General features: G+C 38.0%; 1 protein-coding gene across 1 annotated transcript in view; it reads left to right on the forward strand.

Annotated features, from left to right (window-relative positions):
* KIF26B (kinesin family member 26B) overlaps window positions 1-26,807 on the forward strand; it is a 293,798-nt gene that overhangs the window by 99,431 nt on the left and 167,560 nt on the right. Inside the window, exon 4 of the mRNA XM_085055178.1 lies at window positions 14,951-15,117. Within this exon, the coding sequence (XP_084911304.1) occupies window positions 14,951-15,117 (167 nt within the window). The remainder of the gene's footprint in view (window positions 1-14,950; window positions 15,118-26,807) is intronic.

A 26,807-nucleotide genomic window follows, 5' to 3' on the forward strand; every position in this document is an offset into this window, starting at 1 on the left:
CTTTTTGCTTCTCAGTATCCCATTCTATTTGCTGAAAAATTTTATATGATTCGTGGTAAAAAAAGTTCTTTGGTAATGCTATTGCTGCTAGTATTTTTGTGCCCTGTTTGAATACAGTGAGTAGAAATGCCTCTTCAAAATTTTTTGAAGAATCTGTAGATGCTACCACAGAAATCCAAAGGACCTGTTGGTGGTCACAACTCTGCTACAGCAAGAGAATGGTTTGTGCTTAGGCCATTAGAGAATTTGCTCCCAAGACTTTTTAAATGTTGCATGGACATGGAGTGGGGAAAAATGAAATTTTACCAGGATACATACAATATACACCCAGTTGAATTGGTAGGTATGATATTTTGCAGACTTTAAAGTCCATATCTCTAAAATTATCAAAAATACTTGGAGGGAGGAAACAAATTTTATTGTGCTATGCTTTCTGTGTCAAGAAGTGGATGTACAGGAAAGTAGAAGGCTATGCCTCAGATGGCTGCTGTGCAGTCTGTGAAGGGTTGAGAGAATAACCTTTTCTCCTGTTACACTCAGGACAAAAAAGGCCAGCTTGTCATTTCATATGTTGAGGTTGGATTTTTCTGTGCCTGCCCGAAAGAATCAATATCAGAGTGGATTATAAAACAGAAATTATAAGGGCTCAGAACAATTTGAAAAACATTGGTAACAGAAGGGACTGACTAAAAATATCTTGCTGGTTGATTGTTTTTTTATCTTCAAATACAGCTTGAACTGGAATTTTTATCGACTGCACAGAGTTCGTACACTCTGCCTTTTACAACAAGCTGCTACTGTGCTTTCTGAGAAGAAAAGAAACTTGCAAATAAGGACTTTGCTTTAGTAGGATTCACTTGAAAGCATGCCCTTGGGAAAGAAAAAGACTGCAGAAGTTCTGAATTGACCTCTGAAGTTTTTAGGTTTTAGCATCATTGAAACATATTTTTTCAAAAAGCTCCTTAGTCCAGGATATATCTTTCTTGTTTACTCTGCCTTGATTTCTGACTTAATAAAAGTAATTCCAGGAAATATTAAAATCCTGTTATTCTCCTACAATGCTCTGCTTTTTCCTAGGGAACCTTATAATAATGCTTTTCTGCTGGAAAATGGAGCTTTGAAACAGTAACACTTTTTTTTTTTTTTATTTTTCTTTTTTTTTCCCCTGGGAGTTTTATAATCATCTATTCATGTTGGATAAGACTGAACCCTGTGTGAATGAACCCCACTGTCCATAGGGGACACTGCAGTAAGCATCACCAAGCATTAGCTCTAGAAGGGTTGGTTCTTTATTACCCTGCATAGGTAGTACTGCTCTACATTTTGGAGCTGCTTCATGCCCATCTTGTCCTACAGTAAATGTCTGTGCAAGGTGACTTATTAAGTGCCTGTAGTATACTTTGTGAAGAGACACAGTGGGGCCTTTTTTCTTCAGCTGTACAGAGTTCAGCACTATACTTCCACTGACCTGTGGTCAGTGATCCTTCTTTTCACATTACTACAGAAAAGCAAATCAGTCCATGATGCTGTGTTAAAAATGTAATTAAAATAGAATAAAGAATTCCTTTCAAAATACGATTTAAAAGTAACTTCTGAAAATTTTACATTGCAAACCCACTAAATAAGTTGAAGGGGAGACATTCAAAACATTTCATATGCAAAGAAAAATTCTTGGTGCATTAAGCCAAAATTAAAACTGAAGATAACAATGAGACATTTATTACAGCTCAGAATAGTTTACTAGAGTTCAGGTGTAATTTCAGATGGTGTGCCAGTTTGTTGTTGTTACATTTGAATTTCATTAAATATATTTAATTAAATCTATTGTAAATCCATTTTATCTCCAAGGGGTCAGTTAGTATAATCTTTCTGTTTGCTTATACAAAATATCAACCAATTGCTCCTGCACTAATTTTAATCACAGCTTATTTTTAAACAATAGTGAACTCCATTTTGTCAGTTTAGTTTCTTGTGCACACTCCTTGGGACAATGAATTTTTATTGTTGGTTGTGTCCTACTTCTGTAGAAGAAACTTTATATTCATTGTCACTGTGTTTAAAAAAAAAAAAAGATAAGAAGAGAAATAAGTAGAACAGAGCCATTTGAAGTTCATTTAGGCTGATTTTAATGAGAAAGAAATGAATGTAGTTGTAAGTCTTGACAGTATACTTTCAGACAAATAATAAACTTTAGCTAGTCAATTAGCAAATTTTGCTAGTAAACTTAGGAAATAATATGCCTACAAGGGGGTAACAATTAAGAAAATGACAAGAGTCTTAAACAATTCATAAAGCATGAGACTACCTTAGATTAATGTAGTACAGAGACAGGCAATCATTTGGAAGAGCACGCTGTGGATATGTACTGTGAGTAAGTTTTGCTGTAAAAGTAAAAGTGTAGTTCTTAGTAAAGAGTAAAGAATTGGTAGTGTTTCCTGTGTGCACTGCATTCCAGAGTTAAAAGCATTGGATGCTGAGATGCATATGACTTTGCATATGACTGTCTTGTATTTGTCTTTCACAGCACTTCTCCTAGACAGGAAATCATACACAATCATTAAAGCTGTATGGAGTATACCCTTGGATTGATCTGAGTTCTGTTTTAGTGGATAGTAAGCCGTGATAAATCAGGTTGTTATTTGTCCATTCAAAATTCTCGTGATAGGTTATAGTGATGGAATTTGAAGGAATATCATCTCTTGAGGAATGATTGCCATTTGTTAGTTTTGCATAGTGCTGAATGCAAGTTTACTTGTTCTCTCTTCTGCCTTTTCAGAACTAGCTGTAGAGTACACTTAGACTAAAGCCTTCCTCTCTCTAATTAATTTTTCAGAACTGTGTAATTTTGAGAATATGCATGTCTGCAGTTTATATCTTACAAATTGATCACTGATTTTTTTAATGCCATCTGAGAGAAGTAAAGGAGTTATGTTTCAGCATTTTCTAAAAAAGAGTAATTTAAAATCAGTGGTGAGAGCCAAATATTATTCTTCATCTGACTTTATTTAGCTGGGCAGGGGCAATGGGGATTGGTGTTAATTACTCAGTCTGCAAGTGAATGTGCACAAAATTCCAGCTGAGAATGGACAGTTAGCATGTTTAAAGTTCTTAGTGTACAAAGGCCCTAAGGGGACACATGGGAATGTCATCTTTGTACTGTAAAGCTGTCATAGTGAAGATGGATTATAATGGTTCCAAAATGCAAATTACATATACTGGGGAAAGATCATTGTGTGCGCTTGAATTAAATGCTAGGTCAGCTTTGGATAATGTAGTGTTGAGTTAGAGCCTGGAAAACTGTGCTTAGCTTGGATCCCTGTAAGGCTTGCAAATCAAAGCTGAAACAGCTTATTTTTAAACAATAGTGAACTCCATTTTGTCAGTTTAGACAATTTGGGTAAAAAACATGATAGAAGTGGCAGCAAATGAGAGGAGACAAGAACATGATTAGCCTGGAAAATAGAAGTAGTCTAGGAGAATATGTAAAAAGCTGAGGATGTTTGATTCTGTGTATGAAAGATCCATCCCATTCCAAGTAGTAACTTGCCATTACAAGTGTGTGTCCTGATGGTCGCAAGTTGGTCCCTTTATGCCACTGAAAGGGAACCAGAACAGAGAGAGGGCCATTTACTAATGATTACTAATGACTCAACTGAACTTAATTTGATGTTCAGTTGAGGATGTGCTTCTCCTCTTTTTTTTTTTTTTTTTTTTGCTTTCATTGGCTTAGAGGGCAGTAAATCTAGGGCAAACAGAAGATAGCATAGCATAACTGAGCACCTTGTCAGCCTATGGAATTCACCCCGGGAAGTGGCCTCCAAGTCAAATGCTTACAGTTGAGTGATTTTTATGACTGCTAATAACAGCTGTAGCTATGCAAACTAAGGTAATAGGGCAACCAAATGTATGACTTAAGGCATTCACCTTCAGAGCAGGAAGTAACTGTTTCTGTCCAGCTATTGGTGTCATTTGAAGGCTTTTCTGGAACCTTTTGAATTCTTTTCATGTATTCCTGCTAAAAAAATGACAATTGTTGTAATAAAATAATTTTAAAACCATAGCAGGATGTTTTTATTATTAACATGAAAGAAAGATGTGTTCATGTATTGTGACAGAGATTAGAAAGACCAACCTTGTTAAATTTATGGAGGTCGCTCCTGCTGATGCGTAACTTCTGCAGAACAGCCAGGTTTTTTTCTTTAGCAAGTGCATATTGACTCATCTGGAAATGAGACAGTTTCATGGCTGCTCCCATGAGCACTGATAACTTGTTATCAGCTGTTGCCCTATCTTTATGTTGGTACAGTGAAGGAACATTTTTAAGGGACTATTTACAGTAGGGACAGAAAAGGGCAATTTGGATTGCTGTGGTATCTGCCAGCACTAATATAATTAAACCGCTGGCAGCAGTTTATAGAAAAGCTGATATTTATAATTTCTTTCTGATGGGAAGCCACTGGAATGGTATTAGTATCCACATAGGTACTTTCTAGATCCCTGGGTGTCAAACCCATGCACGTCTCCATGAGCAAATTGGTAAGAGACCCATCAGATGTGTACTGATTTTGTCCCCACCAAAAGGTCTGATCTTGAGGTGATTATGTGTGTGGACTGAATTTGCATTATGCCACATTCTTATGCAGTAATCATTGCAGGAATCTCTAAGCCTGTAAGATTTATTTTTTCATACTGAAAATGAAGTAGTTCTCTCTCCTTGTATTTTTGTAGGAGAATTTGACCATATGTCTTCATTTAAATCAAGACTAATGATTCCACCTATGTGTGGAAAAACTAATTGTGGGTTTTATTCCTTACTCTCTCACTACCCACAGAAAGAGGATCCTTTCTGGGTCAATAATGCCATTTAAGTCAAGCCCACATGCTGTCACACTCTGGTAGCTTCTAGAGCTGTTCTTGTCAACTGACAAGTGAAAGGTCAGTGTCTCACAGATTGTTGTTTGTGTTAAGGAAACAGCTACAGTAAGATTTGAACTTCTTATGATGTCTTGACATTGCTGGCAGTTAGTAACTGATCAGAGAAATGAAAGCTTGTTTTCATAACAAATGCATGACTCCTGCACACAGTGAAATAGAGTTGTGCCTTCAAAATGCAGTAATTTCACTTAACTGCTGCCCCATGTGTACAGACAGGACTCAACATAAATGTCTTTCGATTGCTGCACTGGTTATTTTAGCACAATTAGCCTGGCTGCTGAGGACTCAAAAGGTAGCTGATTAAACAAGGTATTACAGTGAGAGTGCTGAATCCAGATGTAAGAAATCGACTTTAACTGAGTCACACAAAAGAAAGGCATTTTCTCTTGTAAAATGTTACTAATCTGATAGAGAGTAAGTCATAGTGGAAAAGGACCCAATTAATTTCCAGCTGCACATCTTCATAATGCAGCAAAATATACAGGTAATTAAGAGAATTAACAGCTTCATAGAAGTAGATTTAAAAAATAACTTCTGAAAGCTATAGGCAGCCTCAGCTTTCCCACAGATTGGCATATTATTGCTGTCTTCTTGATGAGGAAGGAATCAGTTTTATTGCGTTGTTGCACGGTGCCTTTTTGCATTGCTAAAATGCTTAGAGACACAAAATTGAGAACAGAACCTCTCTTTGCTAGCTGATGTTCCTATTTTTCATTTGCAGAGTTGGTATGGGAATATGCCAATGGGGAAACCTTGCATATTGCTGCTCTGTCAGCAGAGGCTTGGTGGAGCTTTGTCAATGAGAGGCATCTGTGGGCCTGGCTGATGGTGCTTTACTCCCAAGGGATGGCTCACAGCCTTGCAGGGGTCTGTCTGCCTGGGGCAAGTCTGCTTCACTGAGGGCCCTTGGGGCCAGGAGAGTGTGCATATTTATGCCCCAGGATGGCTATTGAGCCTGTAGCTTCCTTGAAGAGGAATAGGAAAGGTTGGCATGATCCTGCATGGACATCAAAAAACACTGAGGGTATTCAAAAAGGTAGTTCTGATAGCTGTTGTGGTTTTGTAACAAGGTAGAGGCCTTACCTTTCAGAAAATAACATAAGGAAGAACTACTTCACACTGAAGGTGGCAGAGCACTGGAATAGGCTGCCCAGGGAGATTATGGAGTCTCCCTCTCTGAAGATCTTTCCCCCTCTTTGTAGCCCTTCTTTGGAATCTCTAATAGCTTTATATCTTTCTTATGTTGTGCCACCCAAAACTGCACACATGACTAGAAGTGAGGCTGCATCAGCACAGACTAGAGCGGGACAATCCCCTCCCTTGCTGTAAATGCCCCACAGAACATGCTTGGCCCTCCTGGCTGCCAGGACACTGCTGACTCATATTCAACCTGACACTGATCAGGATGCCCAGATTCCTTTCCATGGCTCTGCTTTCCAGCATCTCCTTCCCAGTCTGTCCATACATCCAGGGCTTCCCCATCCCGGGTACAGAGTCCAGAATTTTCCCTTGTTGAACTTCAAATAATTACCCAGTCCTCTGATTTGTCAAGGTCTCTCTGCAGGGCCTCTTTTACCTCAAGGGAGTCATCAGCTCCTCCCAATTTAGTATTATCAGCAAACATACTTAGTATTCCTTTGAGTCCTGTGTCCAAGTTGTTTATGAACATGTTGGGTAACCCCCCTAGTGCCAGGTCCCCATTCCCTGTAACCCTTTGCACCCAACCCATGAGCCAGTTCCTCACCCATCCCGTGATGTATTTATCCAGCTCTGTGCTGGACATTTTATCCAGAAGGATCTGTGAGAGACAATATCAAGACCTTTACTGTAATCCAAAAAGGTTACATCAGCTAACTTTCCTTGATCAGCTAGGTGCATTACCTTGTCATAAAAGGCAATCAGATTTGACAAGCAGACCTTTCCCCTCACAGAGCCATGCTGCCTGTGACCGATGACTGTGCTGTCCTTCAGGTGTTTTGCAATAACTCCCAGTATAATCTTCCTCCTGATTTTACCAGGCACTGAACTAAGACTGGCAGGCTTGTAGTCACCAGGGTCATTCCTCTTACCCTTCTTGAAAACTGGGACAATGTTAGCAAGCTTTCAGTCAATCAGGACGTCTCTGGATTTCCAAGACTGTTCAACAATCATTGTGAGAGGTCTCATGATGGCATCAGCCATCTCCTTGAGTAGTACTCATTTATAAATCCCACCAGGCCTCTTTGAGGGGTCCAATTGGAAAAAAATCCCTGTTTTTTTTTAGGCAGAATTCTTAAGTGCAGGAATTGGAGGAAAATGTCTTATGGAAGAGGAATCCACCTTTGGATGTCTGATCAGCCTCTAAGTAGCTGATCTTGAGACATTCAGCGATTCGTGGCAAAATATTTCATTTAATGAGCTCTTGAGTGTGACGTGGAACTAAATATAACATAGCAGCTTTGATGGGAAGATGTGACCGTGTCTGCAAAAATTTGGATTTCATCTGTGCTGAGAAGTGCACTGGATATGTGTTAATAATAATAGTGATAATGATGATAGTCATCATCATTATCATCTGTTTTGAAGAGGGACATGGAACGTGGCTGCAACAGTCAAAGGTCATCTTTCTTTTGGACAGCAGGAAGCTGGAGGTTGCAATTTAACTCTACATGCTGCCATGGTAACTAAGTTATGTTTAAATAAAAGTAGTTTATGCTAAATTTTGACTCTGATTAAATATGAAGCATAATCAGCATTCTTGCCATGCCAGTGATTCCCCCTTTGAAAAACCTCACTCTTTCTAAGGTGCCTTGTTTTGTGTTTACACACAATTTGTGCTGTTATAGTAGCCCCTTCTGCTGCATCAATATATCAGATTTTGTGTGCAAATTTGCATAAAGTAGGAGCAAAGTGTGCCCAAAGGTACTCCTCCGAGTTTCAGTGTTCATGATGAACAGCTAAAGCTAAGCAGCTTCAGTATGATTACATCCAAGAAAGGGTTTGAATGTAGCAGACATTATGCATGTCCTTTGTCAGCCTCTTTCTCATAGAACATATTCTTTTGACAAGGAATGGACTATCAGGATCTGCTGTCTTGCTCTTGTTCAGAGTCTGTAACAGTAGCCACAGTGGTCTCTGGATGTAGAGCAGCTTCGTATTTTACTGAGAGAGAAAAAGGTCATAATCAAATGGCAGAGTGCTGCAGGATTATGTCAGTGCCCTTAGCTACAGGAACTTGCTTACTGATTCCAAATTATTTTTTCTAAAGGTGGACTTTGTCCTGAGTAATTCCTTAAATGTTTCCTCTGTTGTAGAGAGTCATTTGTGAGAGATGCAGAGTATGTCCTTGGCACTCTGTGGTGTATTAAAAGATGAATGACTTTGCAAATCACCACCACTTTCAAGTTGCTCTGATTGAATGGTGTAATTGTTCCTTTTTGCCCTGTAAAGGATGTGTTAATAATTTGATAGTTGTGTGGGCAGCACAAGATTTCTCTTTTTCTCTACTCCTCTGCCCCTAAAATCCAACTTCAATTTATTGGTAGTTCAGTAAACCCTCTGCCAGATTCACCACAAAACATTTGAAGCTATGTTTGATAATGATAGTCGAAACTGACCCATTATTATTTCTCTTTCCTATTTTCACATGCTAACCTCTCCCAACAACATGGTAAAATAATGAAAATGAAATCTAATAAATGTTAAATTATCCACATTTGTATTTTTTTGTTTTAATGTTGAGTACAGTAAATCCCAGCTGTTATCTTGTCCTTCGAGTGCTCACAAACATAAATTTATGCTGCACTTTTTTGTTACTGCACAGAACTTAATGCAGAAGTTCCATGTTAGGCAAAAGGGATGAAGTCAGTATTACCAGAAGGGCTCAGCAAAAAATTGCTAACTTGGGGGGAGAGGAACTACTACTTATTGGTAAATTCCCTTGGTGAGGAATGCCTTTTCCAGGTGAGGTAGAACTCCAATATTTTTTTCTTTAACCTCCCTTCTGAAGAGACTCAAGAAGTGTCAGCTCCCGCTCTGTTTATTTTCTGATGTTTGGTAACTTGCTTCTTATAGGCAAGTTACTGTAATTCCACTGACAGTTTTAGTGGCTGGGAAGCTGGTGGCTGACAGAAAACTTCAGATTTTTGTCTCATTCTGCAATCTCCTGCACTATCACATCAGAGAGTGAATTCTTACGCAGTTTCTAAAGAAAGTGGACAAATTCTTTCCAAAATTAGTTTGTAAATTAGAGTCTTGCCTCAACCTTTAAAAATTAGTAGGGCAAGCCCAGGATAAGCAGGGCTGCTTAGTTCTCAGGAGTGATTTGGTTTTCTATGCATGTGTCAGAAGAAAGACCACATACAGGATGTGCTCTGAGTTGTGCCTCCCAGGGCTTGTTTAATTACTCCCATACACCAGAAACCAGCCTCCTTGAGCCGAACAGGAAGAACATCTTGTTATGACTGAGAATAAACTGATGAGCCGAAAGGAGTTGTTTGGAAGGTAAAAGATTAATATTGTCGAACAGCCAGAATACCTGATTGTGCATATTGGAAAGTTTGGTATTTAGCTGTTAAGCTTGTGTCATAAACAGGTTTATATGAATTTATGATGGTTTTGATATGCAGAGCTTTGAGAGATGTATCCTTTTGTGCTTCCCTCAACTCATCTTTGAAAGGGAAGTCTTAAGAAGAACCTTTTTCTTGGTTAATGTAGACATTTATTGTCTAAAATAACCCAGGAAGTAATTCAGTCAGTATTTATTGGGCAGAAAATTCAGTGCTGCTCTGAATAAAGAGTGGATTGCCAAAGAAGTAATTCATGAGTGTACGGGTGTTTATGAAAGAGAGCTTTCTACCTTTGGTTTCTTTTTGCCAGTGAGCTTCTCTCCTGAGGTTAGGAATTCTGGACACTGAGAATTGCTTTATAGTGAATGTGAACACAGATTTTTATTTTAAATTTGGCTTCAGGTATGGATCTATTTCACACATTTCTGTGCATCCACTTCATTTGTTGGTTATTGATGTTAACTAGGTTGTAGGGATGTTCCTGAATGTTTCGCTACCTCCAGAGCAACGGCTATTTCACATCTTTCATAAATGCTAACTTTCATTTGTAAGGTAATTTCAGTTGGGAGTCCTCAGTTAGGAGCTTTAGAAACATTAATGAGTTTGGCTGTAAAATGCCCTTATGTAAATATAATTAACCTCATACTGCATGATGGCAAATCTTATGCACAGAGAGACTTTGTAATTGGAGTGGGAAGGGAATCTAGCCTGGCTAACACCTGTGGTTTAACTGCAGAGCCATCTTTTTCCTATGAAGTACAGAATTTAAATCATGATTTATCTCCAGCTCTCGCTGTATAGTGTCAGAAAGCAGTGGAAGAGGAGGTTAATGGTTGCCTTGCATTTATGAGACAGAAGAAAAGAATGGAGCCTAGGGAAGGGCATCTGTCTTGTTCCATGTGCACTTAAAGGTTTTCATTGAGGCATGAAAGGTTGTGTTGTTTCATGCTTTGTCTTTTTGTTGCTTATCCAGGCAGTGATGTGCTGCCAACAATTCTATAAAGGAATTTCTCAAAATATGTCCTATTAACTGATCTTAAACCTCATGTATATGCTATGTGGGTACTCACAGAACAGAAAGAGAATTTAGGAATCAAGTCTTTCCCCCCCTTAAGTACAGAAACAGCATCTACTAAGAGAGATGGTGACACTAAAGAGGCAGATTTACAGGAAATGTGCTTGCCAGGCATACGTTAGTGTGGAAAAAGATAAAGGTAAAAAAAAAATCACCTGAGTTTGTTTATGCTCAAAGTGTAATTTTCATCTATGTCTTTTGAACTGGGATGGGGAGAAAAAGAATTTTTCTGAGAGCTTTGGAAATGTCTGCTCTATGAGTATTTGTCCTTAAATACATTATATATCCTAGGTGATTTACTCAAGTTTGTGTGTGTGTGTGAACTTCAGACAGCAAAGCCAGAAGAGAAAGGGGTAATTTGGTACTCTGACTGGAGCACAGAATAAATGAGATGGTAAGATTGCCTCCAAACCCCACTCTTCAGTTTGGTTTAATAGTTTGAATGGTTTCTGCACTCTTAATCTACGAGGCGGAAGAAAGAAATGTGAAATAACTGACTTGAAGTCAGTAGTCTTTGGATATGTGAATATTCTGGGCTTCTTTCTACCCCCTGATTTACATATGTGTCTTGGACTTTGGGAATAAATGAGGATTTATTAGTCAAATATTAAGGACACACATCTTGGTGTCTAACGAGGTACTCAGCCTGTGGATTGACCCGCATGTACAAATTTGGGCAGTATAAACAATACTCTGGAAAGTACTGGATGCATAAAAGTTTCGCAGCCTGGCACAGAATTTGGCATAGCACCATCTCACCCTTTCATTTCCACTGGCTGCATGACCAAAGGTATGTAAGGAAAAGACAGCAACAGAGTGACTTGAACTTGTTCAGACAAAGCCTGTTATTCTGTTACTGCAAATATTGCAAGATATTTCTGTGGGCTTTTACCTGTGTAACACAAAGCAGTGTTGTAAGCTTCCCAAATTAGGAATTAGAGAAAGTTTGAATTACAAGTTAATATTTCAGCTTTCATTGCTTCTGGAGACCTTTCACTGTTCAAAAAAACCCCACAATGGCAGAAAGTAAAAAGTGCTAAAACTCAAGGTCATTTCTAGATTAGGAGATCCTGGACTGTGGCTAAACCCATTCTTATTTTGTCTTGATTTTTCTATGTCTTAAGTATGTTCCATTTTGGTAAGACACTGTTGACTAAGAAGTGTCCTTGCTGAGGAAAAGAGTAAACCAATGGAACACAAGGATAGACATTATGTACATTTGGAATTTAGTTCTGGGCAAGTTCCTGCTGGGAAGCATATTTTTTTTCCTAGAAAGTGTGCCAGCATCAGTAAGGAAATCAGGCAGTGTTGCTGGACCCTCAGGATCAAGAGAATACTCGACAAGCCCAACATGCTGCTTTATGAATGTCCATCCAGGGCATCTCTAGGAGGGCACTCAGAAATGCTGCTTTTTGCAGATGAAGTGTTAATGTCAACAACAGCTCCATGTTTTCTGCAACAAAGAAGGCTGTGTGAATGAACAGGAAGGAACGCTATTGCCTGTTCAGCAGGTGCTGCTGGTCAGTACCATATAAATCTTTCAGAACTTGCAGTTTGATCAACTGACCATCCCTGTAGTACTTGGACTATTTTGTAGGACACGTGACAAAACAGCAATACCACTGAAACTCCTACATTTATATAGAAACAACCCCATTCTGTATCTGCCCGCAGTATATGGGATTACTAAAATAAGTATTACTTTTCTCATTTCTCTCCTTTCTGTTTGTGGTACTCCACAAATACAGAATTAGTAAATATGTTCGAATATATCCACATTCTTCTTCAATTCCTTTGTAGTTTACAATAAGAAAATTTGACCTAAATAACAGGCTTTATAAGATCTTCATCTCCATTTATTAAAAAGCATTAACATTCTATTTGCTAGCTAATATCTGCTTCTCTCTGGGTGCATAGGTGAGAGGCTGTGGTTTATATTTATATCTTTCTAAAGGAATCTCATGTGATTATTTCTGAGTGCTTGTATATAAGAATTAGTTATACAAAAACTCAGAAACCAAGCATCTAGACAATTTCTGGGAAGCTTGAGAGTAATACTTTCAGGCAATGTGCACAATCAGTTTGAGGCATTTTATTGCTCTGTGCAGTTCACATTAGACTTGTGGATGTGGATAAGATCCTCGGAAAGTCTCTACAATTGCTGAAACCAAGTCATCAATGTGACATGGCTTTTATGTTGTCTCAAACACAAAGATGCAGAAATACTTTCTTGTTTTGCAATTGTCTGAAATGCCTCTTCAAGCCTCACCATCTCATAACTTCAGGGGATCTGCTGACACCAACAGAAATGTATTGCCCTGGCTGTGGAAATTCATATTTGGAGCATATTTATTTGGCAGAAGATGGGGAGGTTATGATTGCAGTTGAGATAAGTCAACTCATCAACTTCTTAACTGCTGTCCATTTGCCATGGGAGTAGCACTTCCTAGTGACATGGTCAGCAGTGGTAATTAATTAATGATGATCGATCCTGATTTCAGATATCTGAATTGGATGAACTAAGATGAGGTTAGGTTTATATGTGTACTCTTCCCTGAAGGGAGAGTTTTAAAATCCATCTGTTTAGCAGTTCCCAATATGGAAGGTGAGGAATTTGGTTTCAGGATAATTTAGAGGGACAGAACAGAATTTTGTGTTCGTTCATGGCAAAGATAAATAGCTGAGTTATCAAATATTACGTAATATTTACAGAAATATTACTTAGTGAATTCGAGTGTGTTGGATGCCCCAGGTGAACATACATAGGGTAGCAGAACACTAAAGAACTGTCTGCCTGCATGCTGGAAATGTAAGGAGGTATCCTGGCAGACAGCCTAAATTCCTACATTCTACCAGTAGTATGAGATGATTTAAGTCCAGGATTTCAGCTGTAGCCTTCCGAGAGCACTGCTCATTCAGTGTAGTGAATCCTCTAAATTGGAATGGCTCAGCATGGGATTAACATGATGGGGGCACTTTCAGCAATTTTACTGGTTCCTCATAAAATAGAGAGACTAGTTTAGCATTCTTGTTCTTGAAGTATTACAGCAGTTGATTGGTCTAAAAGTATGTAAAATAAGGATAAACACTTGGATTATCTTTTTAGCCATAGCAGAATGGATTGCAATTCTCCATGAGAGAAAGCACACTTTACGTGATAGTTGGTCTAAAAAATGTTGCTGTATCATGTCTTTCTTCCCTCCCAAATACAAATCAGTTCTTCAATTTGCTTTTAGTAACTGAAATATTTAACAGGTGAAGTAAAGCAAGCCTAAGTAGAAAAAGAGCTACAGGATGATTTCAAATACTTTTTTTGATATGCCTCACAAAAATGTTCTGTTGTTATTGTGGTGAAAAGTAGAGGCATGAAATTGAAAGGGTGAGAGACTGCCTCTTGGAAGCTTTTTGCAGGGGGAAGAAAACTATGCCATGGGTGATTGCTAGCAATAACCAGAGAGGGTTCTTTTTAGGCATATGTTGCAGTTTCATGACATGCCTTGGTGAACAGAAACTATTTGTGGTGGAAATGAGGGAAGGAGGAAAGGGAATTTGTTAGCAATTGCATGAAATACAGGAGATGACGTTACATCATTGTCAATTCATGCAGAAGAAGTCAAGAAACTGAATTCAAAGTATTGAGGAATTTCTTCAGTAGAACTGACCCAGCTTTCTCTGAAATCGAAGATATTTCAGTTGATTTGAGGAGAGCTGGGTCAAATCTGTTTGAACTCTGATTCTTTTCAGACAATGAAAGGCTGAGATGAGACTTCCTAACAGGGGAAAAAATGTTAGATGGGCCATCAGAAGAATGAAATCTCATGATGTTTAAAACCTTTTAAGAAAAGCAATGAAAGTGAATAGTAATGATCCCAGTTTTGCAGAGGGATTATAAATTGCCAAAGATTCCAAAGGATTTCTTCCTATGCTGTGTTGAGTTTGCTGAAAAAAGGTCAACAAAAATGCTTAATACACTAGTAGTGTGTTATTTTACAAAGACAAAAATATGTTGGTTTTAATTTTTTTCCCTCTGAAGTAAAGTATAAATATTTTGCACTAATCTAAGCTGTCCTTCTTGTATCATGAGGTAAGACCAAGCACAGATTATGGTTTACTCTTTCTTTGCTGTTTGGATGGAAAACCATATACATTATTGGCACTTTTAGAGATGGAGTAAATTCATCCCATTAGTTTTAATGCAGACAAGTTTAGAGCTGAGCTTAAGTACTGTAGATTAGCATGAAAGCTGCAATAAGCTTGTTCACAGAGCAGCAAAGAGGTAGTGAATGAAATGTCTCTCTCCTACTCCATCTGCAGTCTGGAGGCATTGCTGGATTAGGAGGGTCAGCCAGTGAGCTTTAGCTGATGACACTTCTGTTTTTCTTTCTGTCTTCAGATATCTCAGCTTATGACAGATACTAGTCGAGAGGGCCTGACTGAAGCAGCACTGAACCGCTACAATGCAGATAAACCCTCCCTGTACAGCTTCCCTGCTTCCCAGAGCACATATGTTGCCAGTGAAGTATCCACAGGCACCTCGGTGGCAGCATCGTTTTTTGCCAGGTAAGAATAAGAGAGATTTCTCAGATTGTCCTTTGCTGGACCCATAATTTCTTTCAAAGGAGACAGCTCTGTAGTGAAGAAGTGGTGTTGACAGGCTACAGCACATGTCAAAACATGGCTCTAGATACAGATCACAGACTTGCAGGAATTACCATAAAAAAGTTTGATCCACCTGCATGATATGTCTATAAAACGGGGATGATACTTCTACCCTCCTCTGTAAAATATCTCTTTAATGCTTGATTTGGGTTAAAATGTGATTGTGCTGGCAGAATAGCACTTGACTTTGTGACATTTTTAAAGGGGTGAATCCCTGAATGAGAAGGGCCCATCCAAGTAATTTCTTGAGACAGGCAATTAACTGTAGAGCTCACTGGAGGTGGGTAGTCTGGTTTGGTGGCAATCTTCAGACTTCTTTATTGAATTTTACATCCATCTAGGGAAATTATCAAGATTCCACTTTCAGACTGAAAAGTTAAGGTTTATGATTTCAGCTTCTGTCCCTGTCATGCTACTAAATTGACCTGAGGGTCTAAATTTAGCCTTGGAACATGGTTTATGTTGAATATTCAGATACTGTTAAAAAATCTCTATGACATAAAGTTTCATTTAAAAAATCTTATGGCTATCTTGATTAATTTGTTAGTAAGAGGTTGTGTTAAATGGGCATAGCAGCTAATAAGTGAAATATCAATTATCATGAAAAAAATTATTTTTTTTGTGCAGAAATAGGCTCTTTGCAGAACCTAATCTCTTTAGCCCAGTTGAATTCTTATGTAACAAAAGACATTGAAATAATCCTTGTCTTTTAATGCTTTTATTAATTAGAAGATTGACTTGGGAAGAGTTGTGAAAGTAATGAAATAACAAGAGAATAAGCTATTATTTTAGCACATCCAATCCAGTTCAATCCAGTGAGAGATCTTGATTTCAAAACATGGAGTGAACTTTGAGTGAATGCCTCAAGCATTTTCCGATCATCTTCCTTCCTTTGAGAGAGCCAAACTATTAGTAATTCCACATGATTCTATTTTATTTTAAAGGTAAATGGAAAACTTAAAAGCTGTTGTACTCTGTAAATCTGGAAAAAAGATTTTCCTCTCCTGTTTTTCCTCACCAACATGAGGGCTGCACATGTTCAATCAGTATCATACAGCAAGTGAGTCATGTAAAAGGATTAAGCACAGCATTTTAGAAGACCCAGTTGTTTGGGGCAACTCTGCCATTTTTTTTTACAGATGTGATGCTGCAATAGCAAATGTGAATGATGACACTGGTCTTGGTTTGCTGCCCTTTTCTGTTTAACTGCAGGCAATTTAAATTAAAATTGCTGAATGTACACACATGGTAATATCTAACTGGAGTACAGATTGGGATTAGCACATATTTTAGCATGAATTGATTTATGAAGATGACTTAACTCATTTGTTCTTCATTGTTTTGCTGTTTATGCTGAGAGAATTCATTTTCTCTTAATATACTCTGCTGAAATGTAGGAAACTAATTAAATTTACTCAAAATCCCTAGTGTAAATCATAGCATTTTAAGTAGAAGACTGTTAGCTTCTAGCTGATGTTGTGCATTCTTGAGTGTGCTTGGTCCAGCAGAGATCTCATGTTTAGATTGCTTATTTTTTAACTGTACTTATCAAGACAAAAGTGCCTCGTTTAGTTTGGGGTATCGCACAATTAGTTTAGTATCACTTATATAAATCAGTTTTGTTCTGGATTTCAAGTTACATCACCTGCTGGCAATTTAAGCAGAAAATTCAAGTCAGTTTTTCACTGCTTGACCTTTTAACAAGAAAATCCACAAGTTGTTTTCAAAATGTGAATTTCTTACTAATTTTTTTTTTGCATCTTATGTGTCTATTTGCATTTCTGTCAAGTCGGGGTAAGAAGCATAGGGACCTACATGTACTTGTATTATAAAATGCAAAGTAGAAGGCAGTGGTTGTCTAACTCATTAAGGTGGTGCACTGTTCACAGTGTGAAACAGTCCTTTGTACCAGGCCTATGAATTTTAAACTTTTGCTTTTTCTGATTGTCCATAGTACATGGAGTACTGCCTACCAGCTGTATCTGGGTTTTTTTGAATGTATGTCACATACAACATTTTCGCAGTGAGTAGGTAAGAAATCATTACATAGCCAGAGAAATTTGCCAATGTGAAGCTGAAGTTCAGAGTTGAAGAGTAGAACCTATTCTTCTGAAATCTGAATAATGTCCCACAGTGTCTCACTCTAACTTCCCTAACAAGCAAAGCAAACCTCAGATGAGGCTCAGATATAAGTCATCCATCATCAGGAAAAACCCAATTAACTAAAATACTGTAGTATGGAGGAAATGTCAAGGCATTCACGGGAACTTTTGGTTGTAATTACTTCAGAAATATCAGGAGTGGAATACTGGGAGCTCAAAATTTTTCTGTTCTCAGGCACTACTAGTTCAACAGTGACAGTCTCTTGACTGGCCTATAGCTGGCATTGAGCCATGGAGAAGTATCCTAAGGCCACAGTGAATCTCAGTGTTTTTAAAAACCAGGAGACTTATCAGATATCTCAATAATTGACTGTTACATTTCATGATCTATAGCTGACAGATTTCCAAACCAGCTAAAAGGGCTGCAGCTTCTGTGAATTGTCATTTGTTGGGATATTGCTGCAAGGGAACTTATGACACATCAGGATTCCCGTGGGACAGTATGTGAATGATTTAAAGGAACAAAGGCTGAAAACTGTCCAAAGTGCTCAGCTGATAGGCTTATGAATATTAGATGATACAGGTATGAATAATGAATTTCTAATGGTGATTCTGACGAAGAGACTGAATTCAATCAATTGTGCTCTTAGTAACAAGCACCAAATTTGCCTTTTTTTTTCAGGGCTATAATTCATTTTTGTCTCAGATATGCTTCAATCATGTTAATTTAGCATCATCTTGCTTCTTACTAGTACACATTCATGATGAGGATAATTAATTTAGTGAATGTGAAATAATGTTAAGATTCTTTACACATATGAAGCATTTACAGAGTGTTTTAGAATGTTTTTGCATGACCTAACTTTTGCCTTCAGTTTGAGTCTTTGTCCATAGAAGCACTGCATCTTTGGGCCATCGCAGCCAAAGGTGTGCCAGGCTCTTCCCGTGTGTCCTCCAAGCATGATGTGGGAGTGTGCCACCCCAGTTAAGGGACTAGTAAATACTGGTGCTGATGCTGGTGAAGAACTGAGGGAAAGGCCTTCTGTCACTTGTTTCACTGGTGTCTCTGTGAAGCTTTATCAGGTCAAGGGGCATAGTAATTTTATTCCTATCTGTGCTGGTTCCTACATGGACAAAACTTCTGGGACTCTAACTTCATCTTTGGCCTGACTGCTCTGCAAAAAACCCTGCCCTTCTGAAGAAAACTTCTCTCTTTTTGAGTGACTGGGCTGAAGAATTTCAATAGTCTCTCAGAGGGTGAGCGCACGATGCAGGAACTAGAAGTTAAAACTGGACCAGAGCCTTTCTGTTGTCCATTACAATACATTGAAGTTTTTCAGATCTTGGTACTGTTCCTTGTTTGCCCCATCACAGCAAGCTTGCTTTCTTGGAGAGGAAGAACTTTGATTGCATCAGGACAAAGGAGAAACAAAAAAGCCTTTTTCACTTGGGATGTAAAAAAAAGCTAAAAAATATTCGAGGAAGAGATACTTTTGAATGTTAGTCTTTAAAGTTGCTTCCTGTTGCTAGTCAGGAAGTGTAACAGTGTATTTTGAACAAAAGCTTGCCTCAGTCTGAAATTAGATATAGTCATATTTGGATTAATTGAGCCTAATGGGAATATAGATAATCTTGAAAGTAGCCTGAAAAATCTGTTCTAGGGATCATTTTCCATGTCTTTATGCAACTAAACACTAAGGAGGCCACCCAATGCTACTGCTCTAGATGGTCCAAGGCATGTTTTTCAAATGGAATTTCCAAATTTTTTAAAAGCTCTTATATTAAGACAAGAATAGAAAAACTTAATTGCATGTGTAATGGATACACATGTGTAATGGACATGCTCATGCATAACAGATACACAGCGACTCAGTGTGGGATAATCTCTACTTACAGTTACCTTAATTCTTGGGAAAACTGCTGGTGACCCTTTCCCTGCTAATTCCCCATCCCTGTGTGGTATGACAGCGGGGGAGAAGGAGGATAGGCAGTGCATTACTACCAATGGGTAAAGTGAAAGTTGTGTTCAGAATGCTGCTGAATGTTCCACAGATTTCCCCTCTATTCCTGAGAATCCTTATTGAATATTTTTTAAAATTCTCATGCATCTTGCATGAACTACAAAGCTGATATGAAGACAGTATTTGTGGGGCCCTCTTGTTAAAACTTTTGATGACTTAGCACTCCAGAAACTTTGGAGTCTCATGCCTCCCTGTTTTTTGCATACATATGGAAAACTTCAGTTTATCATGCAACTTTTGATGTTTGCTGTTTTTCCTTATAGTTAGTCTATACAATCTTTATATATATGTCTATATTAAAGCCCAAAGGAATCCAGAAAAACCAGGGCTTTCCCTTAAGGACCGCTGTGTATTGTAGTCATACCGTTTCTATGTCCTGTCTTGAGTTTTTTGGAGGTCTGGGGCAAGTTTACAAAAATGAGCTTTTCCTGGCATTGCAACAGAGAATTTGTCAGAACATGAGCAGGAAAAACAGGTAAGAAACAGAGGCAGCAGCTAGTAGAGAAGGAAATGGGTTGGAGAGATGATATTGTACCACAGAGGCCAGCTTTGGCTTGGGAAGGTCCACAGGAGAAGCCCTGGATTTGTGTGTGGCTGTAACCAGTGTAGCTGAAGTGTGTCACTGGCAGATGTGAGAGCCAGGTCAGGAATGTGCTGTTGATTCTCCTGTGACAGGTGCAGGTGCACAGCAGGCTGTGCAGGCACAGCCAGGGCACTGGAGCTGCAGAAGCCTGAGAGACCTCTCAAGAAAGAGCCTGTGAACATTGTCAGATAGTGAAAACTGCTTCTCTGCTCCTTTCTGAAGAATAGTTTTGTCTGAACAGCACATGACTCAGATAATGTTTCTTGGTGCTGAAGAAAAGTGGTGAACCCAATTGCTCTTTCAAGCCATGCAGTGGTTCCCTAGTTTGGGCACTGCTTGGGAAGTTCTTGATGTTAGATCATTTTCACCTCAACATCCTTAAGGAGAAAACTATTTTCTGAGACATGGGTCAAAACATGTTTTGCTTTCATGCTGTCTAAACTGTGCAGAATCTAACAGGATTTTCTTTCATTAGCTAAACAAACTAAATTTAACAGTTCAATTGTGGTCAGTCTCTTGGACATTTCGAAGAACTATATGTTAATAACTCTAACCAGATTTTCTACTCTTTTCCCTTATCCTTATCATATACTGCATAAGAAATACATAAAAAGAACGTAAAGATAAAAGGTCCACAGACTATCTTTCAGTAGGAATGCTGGCAGCAAGTTTGGAAACATCTGCAAATCATTTTCGCAAATATTTCTACCTTCAAAGCCTGGGCTGAATAGTGGGGGAGATTTTAATCACAGTAATCTCAGTCTTCCAGAAAGACCACGAAATATTTAAAATTGGCACCTAGGTTTCAGTGCACACTTCAGTGGCTGATTTTTCATAGTTGCCCAACATTCCTCAGTAAAGTAGGACATCTATGTTCATAGTCACTGCTTTTCTGTGCTCCCTGTTGCTGTGAGAACCCTAACTAAGAGGCTGTTTCTGCTTTCTATTATTGGTGTTATTTCATGTACATAAATCAAATGCCAGTCAAAAGGGAATTGTGACTCTCCTGAAGCGAAAGAAAGCTGGCAGTTGAGGCATTAGGAATACTCATTTTCTATGTTTCAGTGTAAACAAAATAAAATATTTTGGTGAGAAAGACTATCAGAGTTACATGTAAGAATAGCCAGTGTGTCGTAGTGGAGGCAATGATCTGATATGCTGTGAAAAAATTAGGACTGAAGTGCCACATCTGGAAAAGGGAAAGCTAAGGTATTTGAATGATCTCTAATTTTGCATGGTAGTTATATCTTGGGTCCCAAAGTATTTCCAGTGGTTTTTTTTCCTTCCCCCCAAAGCTGACACATTCCCCATGACACTTTTGTTTGATTCAGTTAACGTCATTTGATTAAAGAAACAAACAAAAGGCAAAAAAAAAAAAAAAGCTTAAAAGCAGGGCTTCAGGCTAGATCCATTTCTAAGAAGAATTGTTAATGGTACGTCTGAAACAATGGTGTTTGAATCTTTGGATATTCCATGTTGCCATTATTTAAACAAAAGCTTAAAAAAATGTATACACTCTTTAGACCTGGGTTTCCAATCTAGCTGGGATATGTTTAAGTTGCTGCTGGGCTGTGAACAAAAGTAATTCGAATCTATATGCCAATTACATACACTATATATTGGCTGCAGACTATTAGTTTGTATTCACAGTTTAAAACACAGATCCTTGATTTTTAAAGAGGGTTTGGGGAGTGACCCATGGAGCTATAAAAAGAAATAAGCTAAAACTACTCTAGATTATTGTAGAATACTACACTTACAGGGGCGTGCCATCTGCTTGGCCTCAAGGCATGTAACTGATAAAAAGGATGTAAATCCTCCTCATGTTCCTAGTATGAAAGTAATCCACTTAAGGTAAACAACTCTGTACATTTGAAGTTAATAAATGAAGTTTTCTGGTCTCAGCATGTTGTAGAAATATAATTATTTAGAAGAATCTAAGGAAATATTATTATCCAGGAACAAATTATTTACCATTGAACTGGTAAATTTTTCTGCTTAAGAGATTATCTTAAAATGGATGTCTCATCTCCTAGGGATAATTAATTATATTATTTTTTTCTGGAGTATATTGCCTAAAACCCAGAATCCCAGATTTTTTTTTCTGATTCCTGTAGGAATCAGTGGTGTTTGGTTATAAATTTTTGTTTCTGTATATGTGTATTTTGCATTATTTTAATTTTTACTTTATTATGTACAGAAATATGAACTTCTGTCTGGAATTCATTTGCCCTATTGATTTTCATACAATCAGTTGTGTTCAGTTTGAAATTTAAAAATTGTATCTGTGAATACAATGCTTTTATATGTTCTTTTCCCTCTTTTTTTCCTGTCTGCTTATTTTCTCAAGTACAAACCCATGAAAATGCATTATAACCAAAGACCCTTTTACCTAGCAAGCAAACATGCTCCATCTCTCTGAGATCCTAGAGTCAACAGCTGATTATATTACAATGAGAAGGGCCAGTAATGCAAACACCTACTTAATCTACTTCATGCAATGTAAATGCTTTGTCGAAGCTCTAAGGATTATGTAGCCTCTATCAAGGCAGAAGGAGGTAACCAAGACACTTCCTGTCTTCAGTAGTTAGCAATGGCCTTTGTCCAAAGTTCTGAGATGTTCCCTTAGCTTAAAGTTTGCCTTCTCTATCTGTACCCCACTGATTGCTGCTGTTACAGATAACAGGCTTTAGACCTGTAAATGACAGTGCTGTCCCACCCTTGTCACAACTCTTGTGTCTTAGATGATGTGTGCCAATAAATGCTTTGCATTGCAGGGAAGAGTATGGGATGCTGACGATACAGCACTGAGTCCCAGATTATTTTAGGCATTTGTTAAGGAAGGAGGCAATTTTTCATGGGTTTGTTCTCCTAATTCTTCTAGGTAATTTCAAGCATTCACTAGAAAAGTATCTAGATGTATGGAAGCTGAATTCCTGCTGCTCTCCATACACTATTCTAAAAGAGGTGACTTCTTTTCTGCTTCTCATCACATCATATGATTTCCTGCTGATTTCAACAGATTGCAAAGGGGGAGGCTAATTAAGCATAGGTTTTGTCTTCTAATTTCTAACAGGGCTTCTGGAGTGCCAGAATACTTGCTACTTGAACATCTGCTCCCTGCACTGATTTAGAAAAACTTGAAAGGAACTAAGGCTATTTCATTCCCTCTACATTGCCTTTCCCTGAGACCTGACATATACATTGAGAAAAACTGCTAGCAGCGCATGCAGTAATCCCTCAGCACCTGTTACCAAAGATTCCTGATGTTCAATCTTGCTTTTTACTCTTAGGGCAGTGGAAATGAAAACGGTCAACATTAATCTTTTGACTTCTAGCATAGTTGTGACTGCCAACTATAGTATAGGAAACCTCATGTTGATTTACTGTTTTGCATATTTCTTGCTTCCCTGAAACCTTGACATGAGAGTTCTGATTTACAGTGTCTCTGTCTTGATTTGTGGGGAGAGAAAGATGAATTGATGTAGTTGCACTGTCTATAGCAGAAAATTATATGCACTGCCAGTTGTTTTTTCTCTGTTTTTATAAACATAAAAATAACCTCTGCTCAAAGAGATCATAAATCCATAGTAACGAGACTTTTCCTAAAGACCTGAAAGTTCAGAGGGGCGAACTTTTATTCTGATAACTGTTTTCCTGTTACAAGAAGTACTGTTATAGTGCTGCCCCAGCAGCCTGGAAATTCAGCTGTGCTTTACCTTGTCTGTAGCATTCTCTATCACCTGCTCAGTCAGTGTTTTCTTAACCTTGAGAGCAATCTGTTCAAATGCTGAATGACTGGCTTCTCCTTAAAATTACCAAGGAATACAGGCCATTTTAGTTTTCCTTGCTTATAGAATAAAAACTCAACAAGAAAATGTGCTGAAATGTTGAAGTATTTGTTTATTGCCAAATAATTTAATACTAGGTAGACAATTGCTTGTTGGGCTTGTATATATTCACCCCTGTGATGTGCTTATAAAATATAAGACCCCAGTACACCTGTACATATGTCTAGGTGGTTTGCAGCAAATAGAGATTTAGAATCTCACCTCTTTGCTCAGCTGTAAATTGAACACTTTGCCCATCTTACAGCTGCTGTCCATGGTCATATTTCAGTCAAACTCTTGGTCTCTTCTGAGTTACTTAAATTCAGGAATGCATGAATGCATTGCATGTAGGACAGGGATTCCAGAGCTTTCTACCACACATCTTGATTTGACAATACTGGTTGCCTTTCAGGAGACAGACCTGTTGAAAGATATAACACGAAATGAATATACACATTCATAAGTAATTACAGGAACATTGCAACTAACAGAGAAAATTTTCCCTGTGAACACATTTCTTGAGATTTTGAGAGTTTGGGATGTAGCTTTAGGGATTTTCTTATGATTGGGGAATTCTAGAGTCTTTTCCCTCAAATGTATTTTCTGTTGTTTAATAAAGAATTTTCAATGGTCTCTTCAATCAAAGTGTTGATGGGGTGTGCCTCTTCAGCTGTCTATTTTCAGGAAATCAATAGAGACTTAATTTCTTTAAATCTCTGTTTCTCTGGTTAAAATTGGCCAATGGATTCAAATCTCCTCTTAGGGTATAGTCAGAGATTCATGTAAATTGTATATTAGTTCATTTTTGTTAATAACTGGGCTAAAAAACTACTGCTGTGAACTAGTGATATTTTATTATCCCAACAGTCATGGGAGGAAGGAACCAAGATAGTTAATCTATTGTGAGAATTACAGCAATAATCTGTTTGAATCAAGGAAAGAATGCTGAATAAGTGAAAATTGTGGAAATCTAGGCAAAGACAGAAAATACAACATTAGCAGAAATTATAGTTGTTTATTTTCTGAATACCTCTTTGTACATCCTTCCCTACAGCAGCATCAACCTTTTATTGAGACAAAACTATTTTATGAGCTTTGTTGTGTTGTGGAAATATCTGATTAGTTGTGCAAGGTGAGAGACATTTGAGTTATGTCCAACTATGTATTTCTAAAATCTGCAAGATAGCACTGTTCAGAGATTCCCAAGGGCCTCACGGCCTCTAGTTCAGGTAGTTTAACTAGCCTTAGGCATTCTGTTTGAAACTTGCTTATTCTGATTTATTTTGGTTCTCTCAATAGGGTTTGACTCTAAAGCTACCGTTGCTGCCAGCCTCAAATATTACCTGTCATGAGTGAGACACAAACCATCATGGGGGAAAAAGTCCCCAACCCTCCACCCCTTGGGTCTCTGAGTTATGAGTCTTTAGATTTCACATAGATTGTGTTGTTTTGTTGGGATTTTTTCCCCTTTCTCTCTGTATGTATGAAGGTCAGAAGTGGTGTTACATAATGAAAGCTGAACAAAGTATTCCTGTGATTCCGCACATTGAAGAGAAACATTTTATATTTCAGAAGCCATGAAATAATATTTAGAGCTGATAGGAATAAGACGTTCATGCATATTCTCCATCCAGCTATGAATGTGAAAGGGACCAGAAGGGAGGACAACAAAACTCTGAAAAGGTAACAGAAGTATTTCGCTAAACCATGAAATAGTGGTAATATGCCACTATTTAAGGCATACTACCTTTATTACCTATTTAAGAGTTTAGTAGAACTGTCCAGGTCCCCATAAACCGTACTGGACATGATGTTGATGCAGGGCAAAGAGGAAAATTCCTAAGATGGGATACAATTAAAAAAAAAAAAAGCCAATTAATTTAGGATTATGGGAAACATGTGTTGGTAATACTGACTTGAAATGTTACTCCTGAGGTGACTGCATGTTCAGTTAATAAAGTACAACTGATACAATGCAGTCTATGTATATTTCACTGAATTGTTTGGGTTAACACCCTGTGAGTTCTTGATTAAATACATTACAGCAATGTGAAACAAATTTGGAATGCATTAAATAGACTAAACTAGATAAAATTCTGTATTATGTTAAATGACTCCCCTCCTGTTGGGATTCGGTAGAGATACAGAATTCCATAGAGCACTAATTGGAAAAACATTGTTAAATCTTTCAAGCAATGTTGGGAAGATGGCTGAACAGTGATATTTGCCAGCCACAGGTGTCAAATGTAATGTCATAAAACCAACAATAAAGAATATAGACCATGCTTACAGAAAAGGGACCAGTGGACTGAGAAGTGGCTATTGCAAAAGATCTGTGAGTCATGATTAATTAATTACATATGTGCTCAGTGTGGGACACTGTGGCCAGGAGGGCTAATGCAACTCTTGAATATCTGTAAGAAGAAGAACATCTGAATAGAGGCTGTGAAGAATTAGCTCTGCATTAGAAGTAGATATGGCCACAGACAGAATACTCTGTTTAATTCTGATGTCCGCAGTCAAGAAAGATGTTGAAAAAATGGAGAAAACTCTTAGAAGAGGCACTGAGATGATGAACAGTTTGGAAACCATGGCTACCAACATTTTGACTTTAGTTTATCAAACAGATTTAGAGAGAGATGTGTTGACACTGTGCAGGGAACCTCTGCAGGGAACAGAAACGTGATACTGGAGGACTTCAGACTAGCAGACAAAAGCATGTCAGGATGTAATGTCAGGAAGTTACATCTAGACAGATTCTGAATGGTAATGAAATGTGCATGTTTAGGAAGTACTTTTAGGAAAGTGTGATGACCTGCTGAAATGAACAAGCGTAGCAAAAAGTTGTCTTTTAGAGTCTGTTTTTTAAGTTAGAATTGATATTTGAGAAAAAGGAAAAAGCTGAAGTTAATCACATTTTGTGTAGGCTTCAAGAGGTTTAATGTAGGGAAGATCCATTGCTTTTGCTATGTGGGAAGCTGCATTAGAGTGTCATAATAGTTTCACTTACCAATCTGGGAAGACATACTCACTTGTGTGTGAAGGTGCAGCAGCA

Source organism: Lichenostomus cassidix, chromosome 3 (assembly GCF_008360975.1).
Source record: "Lichenostomus cassidix isolate B80296 chromosome 3, HeHo_3.0, whole genome shotgun sequence".
Classification (NCBI taxonomy): Eukaryota; Metazoa; Chordata; class Aves; order Passeriformes; family Meliphagidae; genus Lichenostomus; species Lichenostomus cassidix.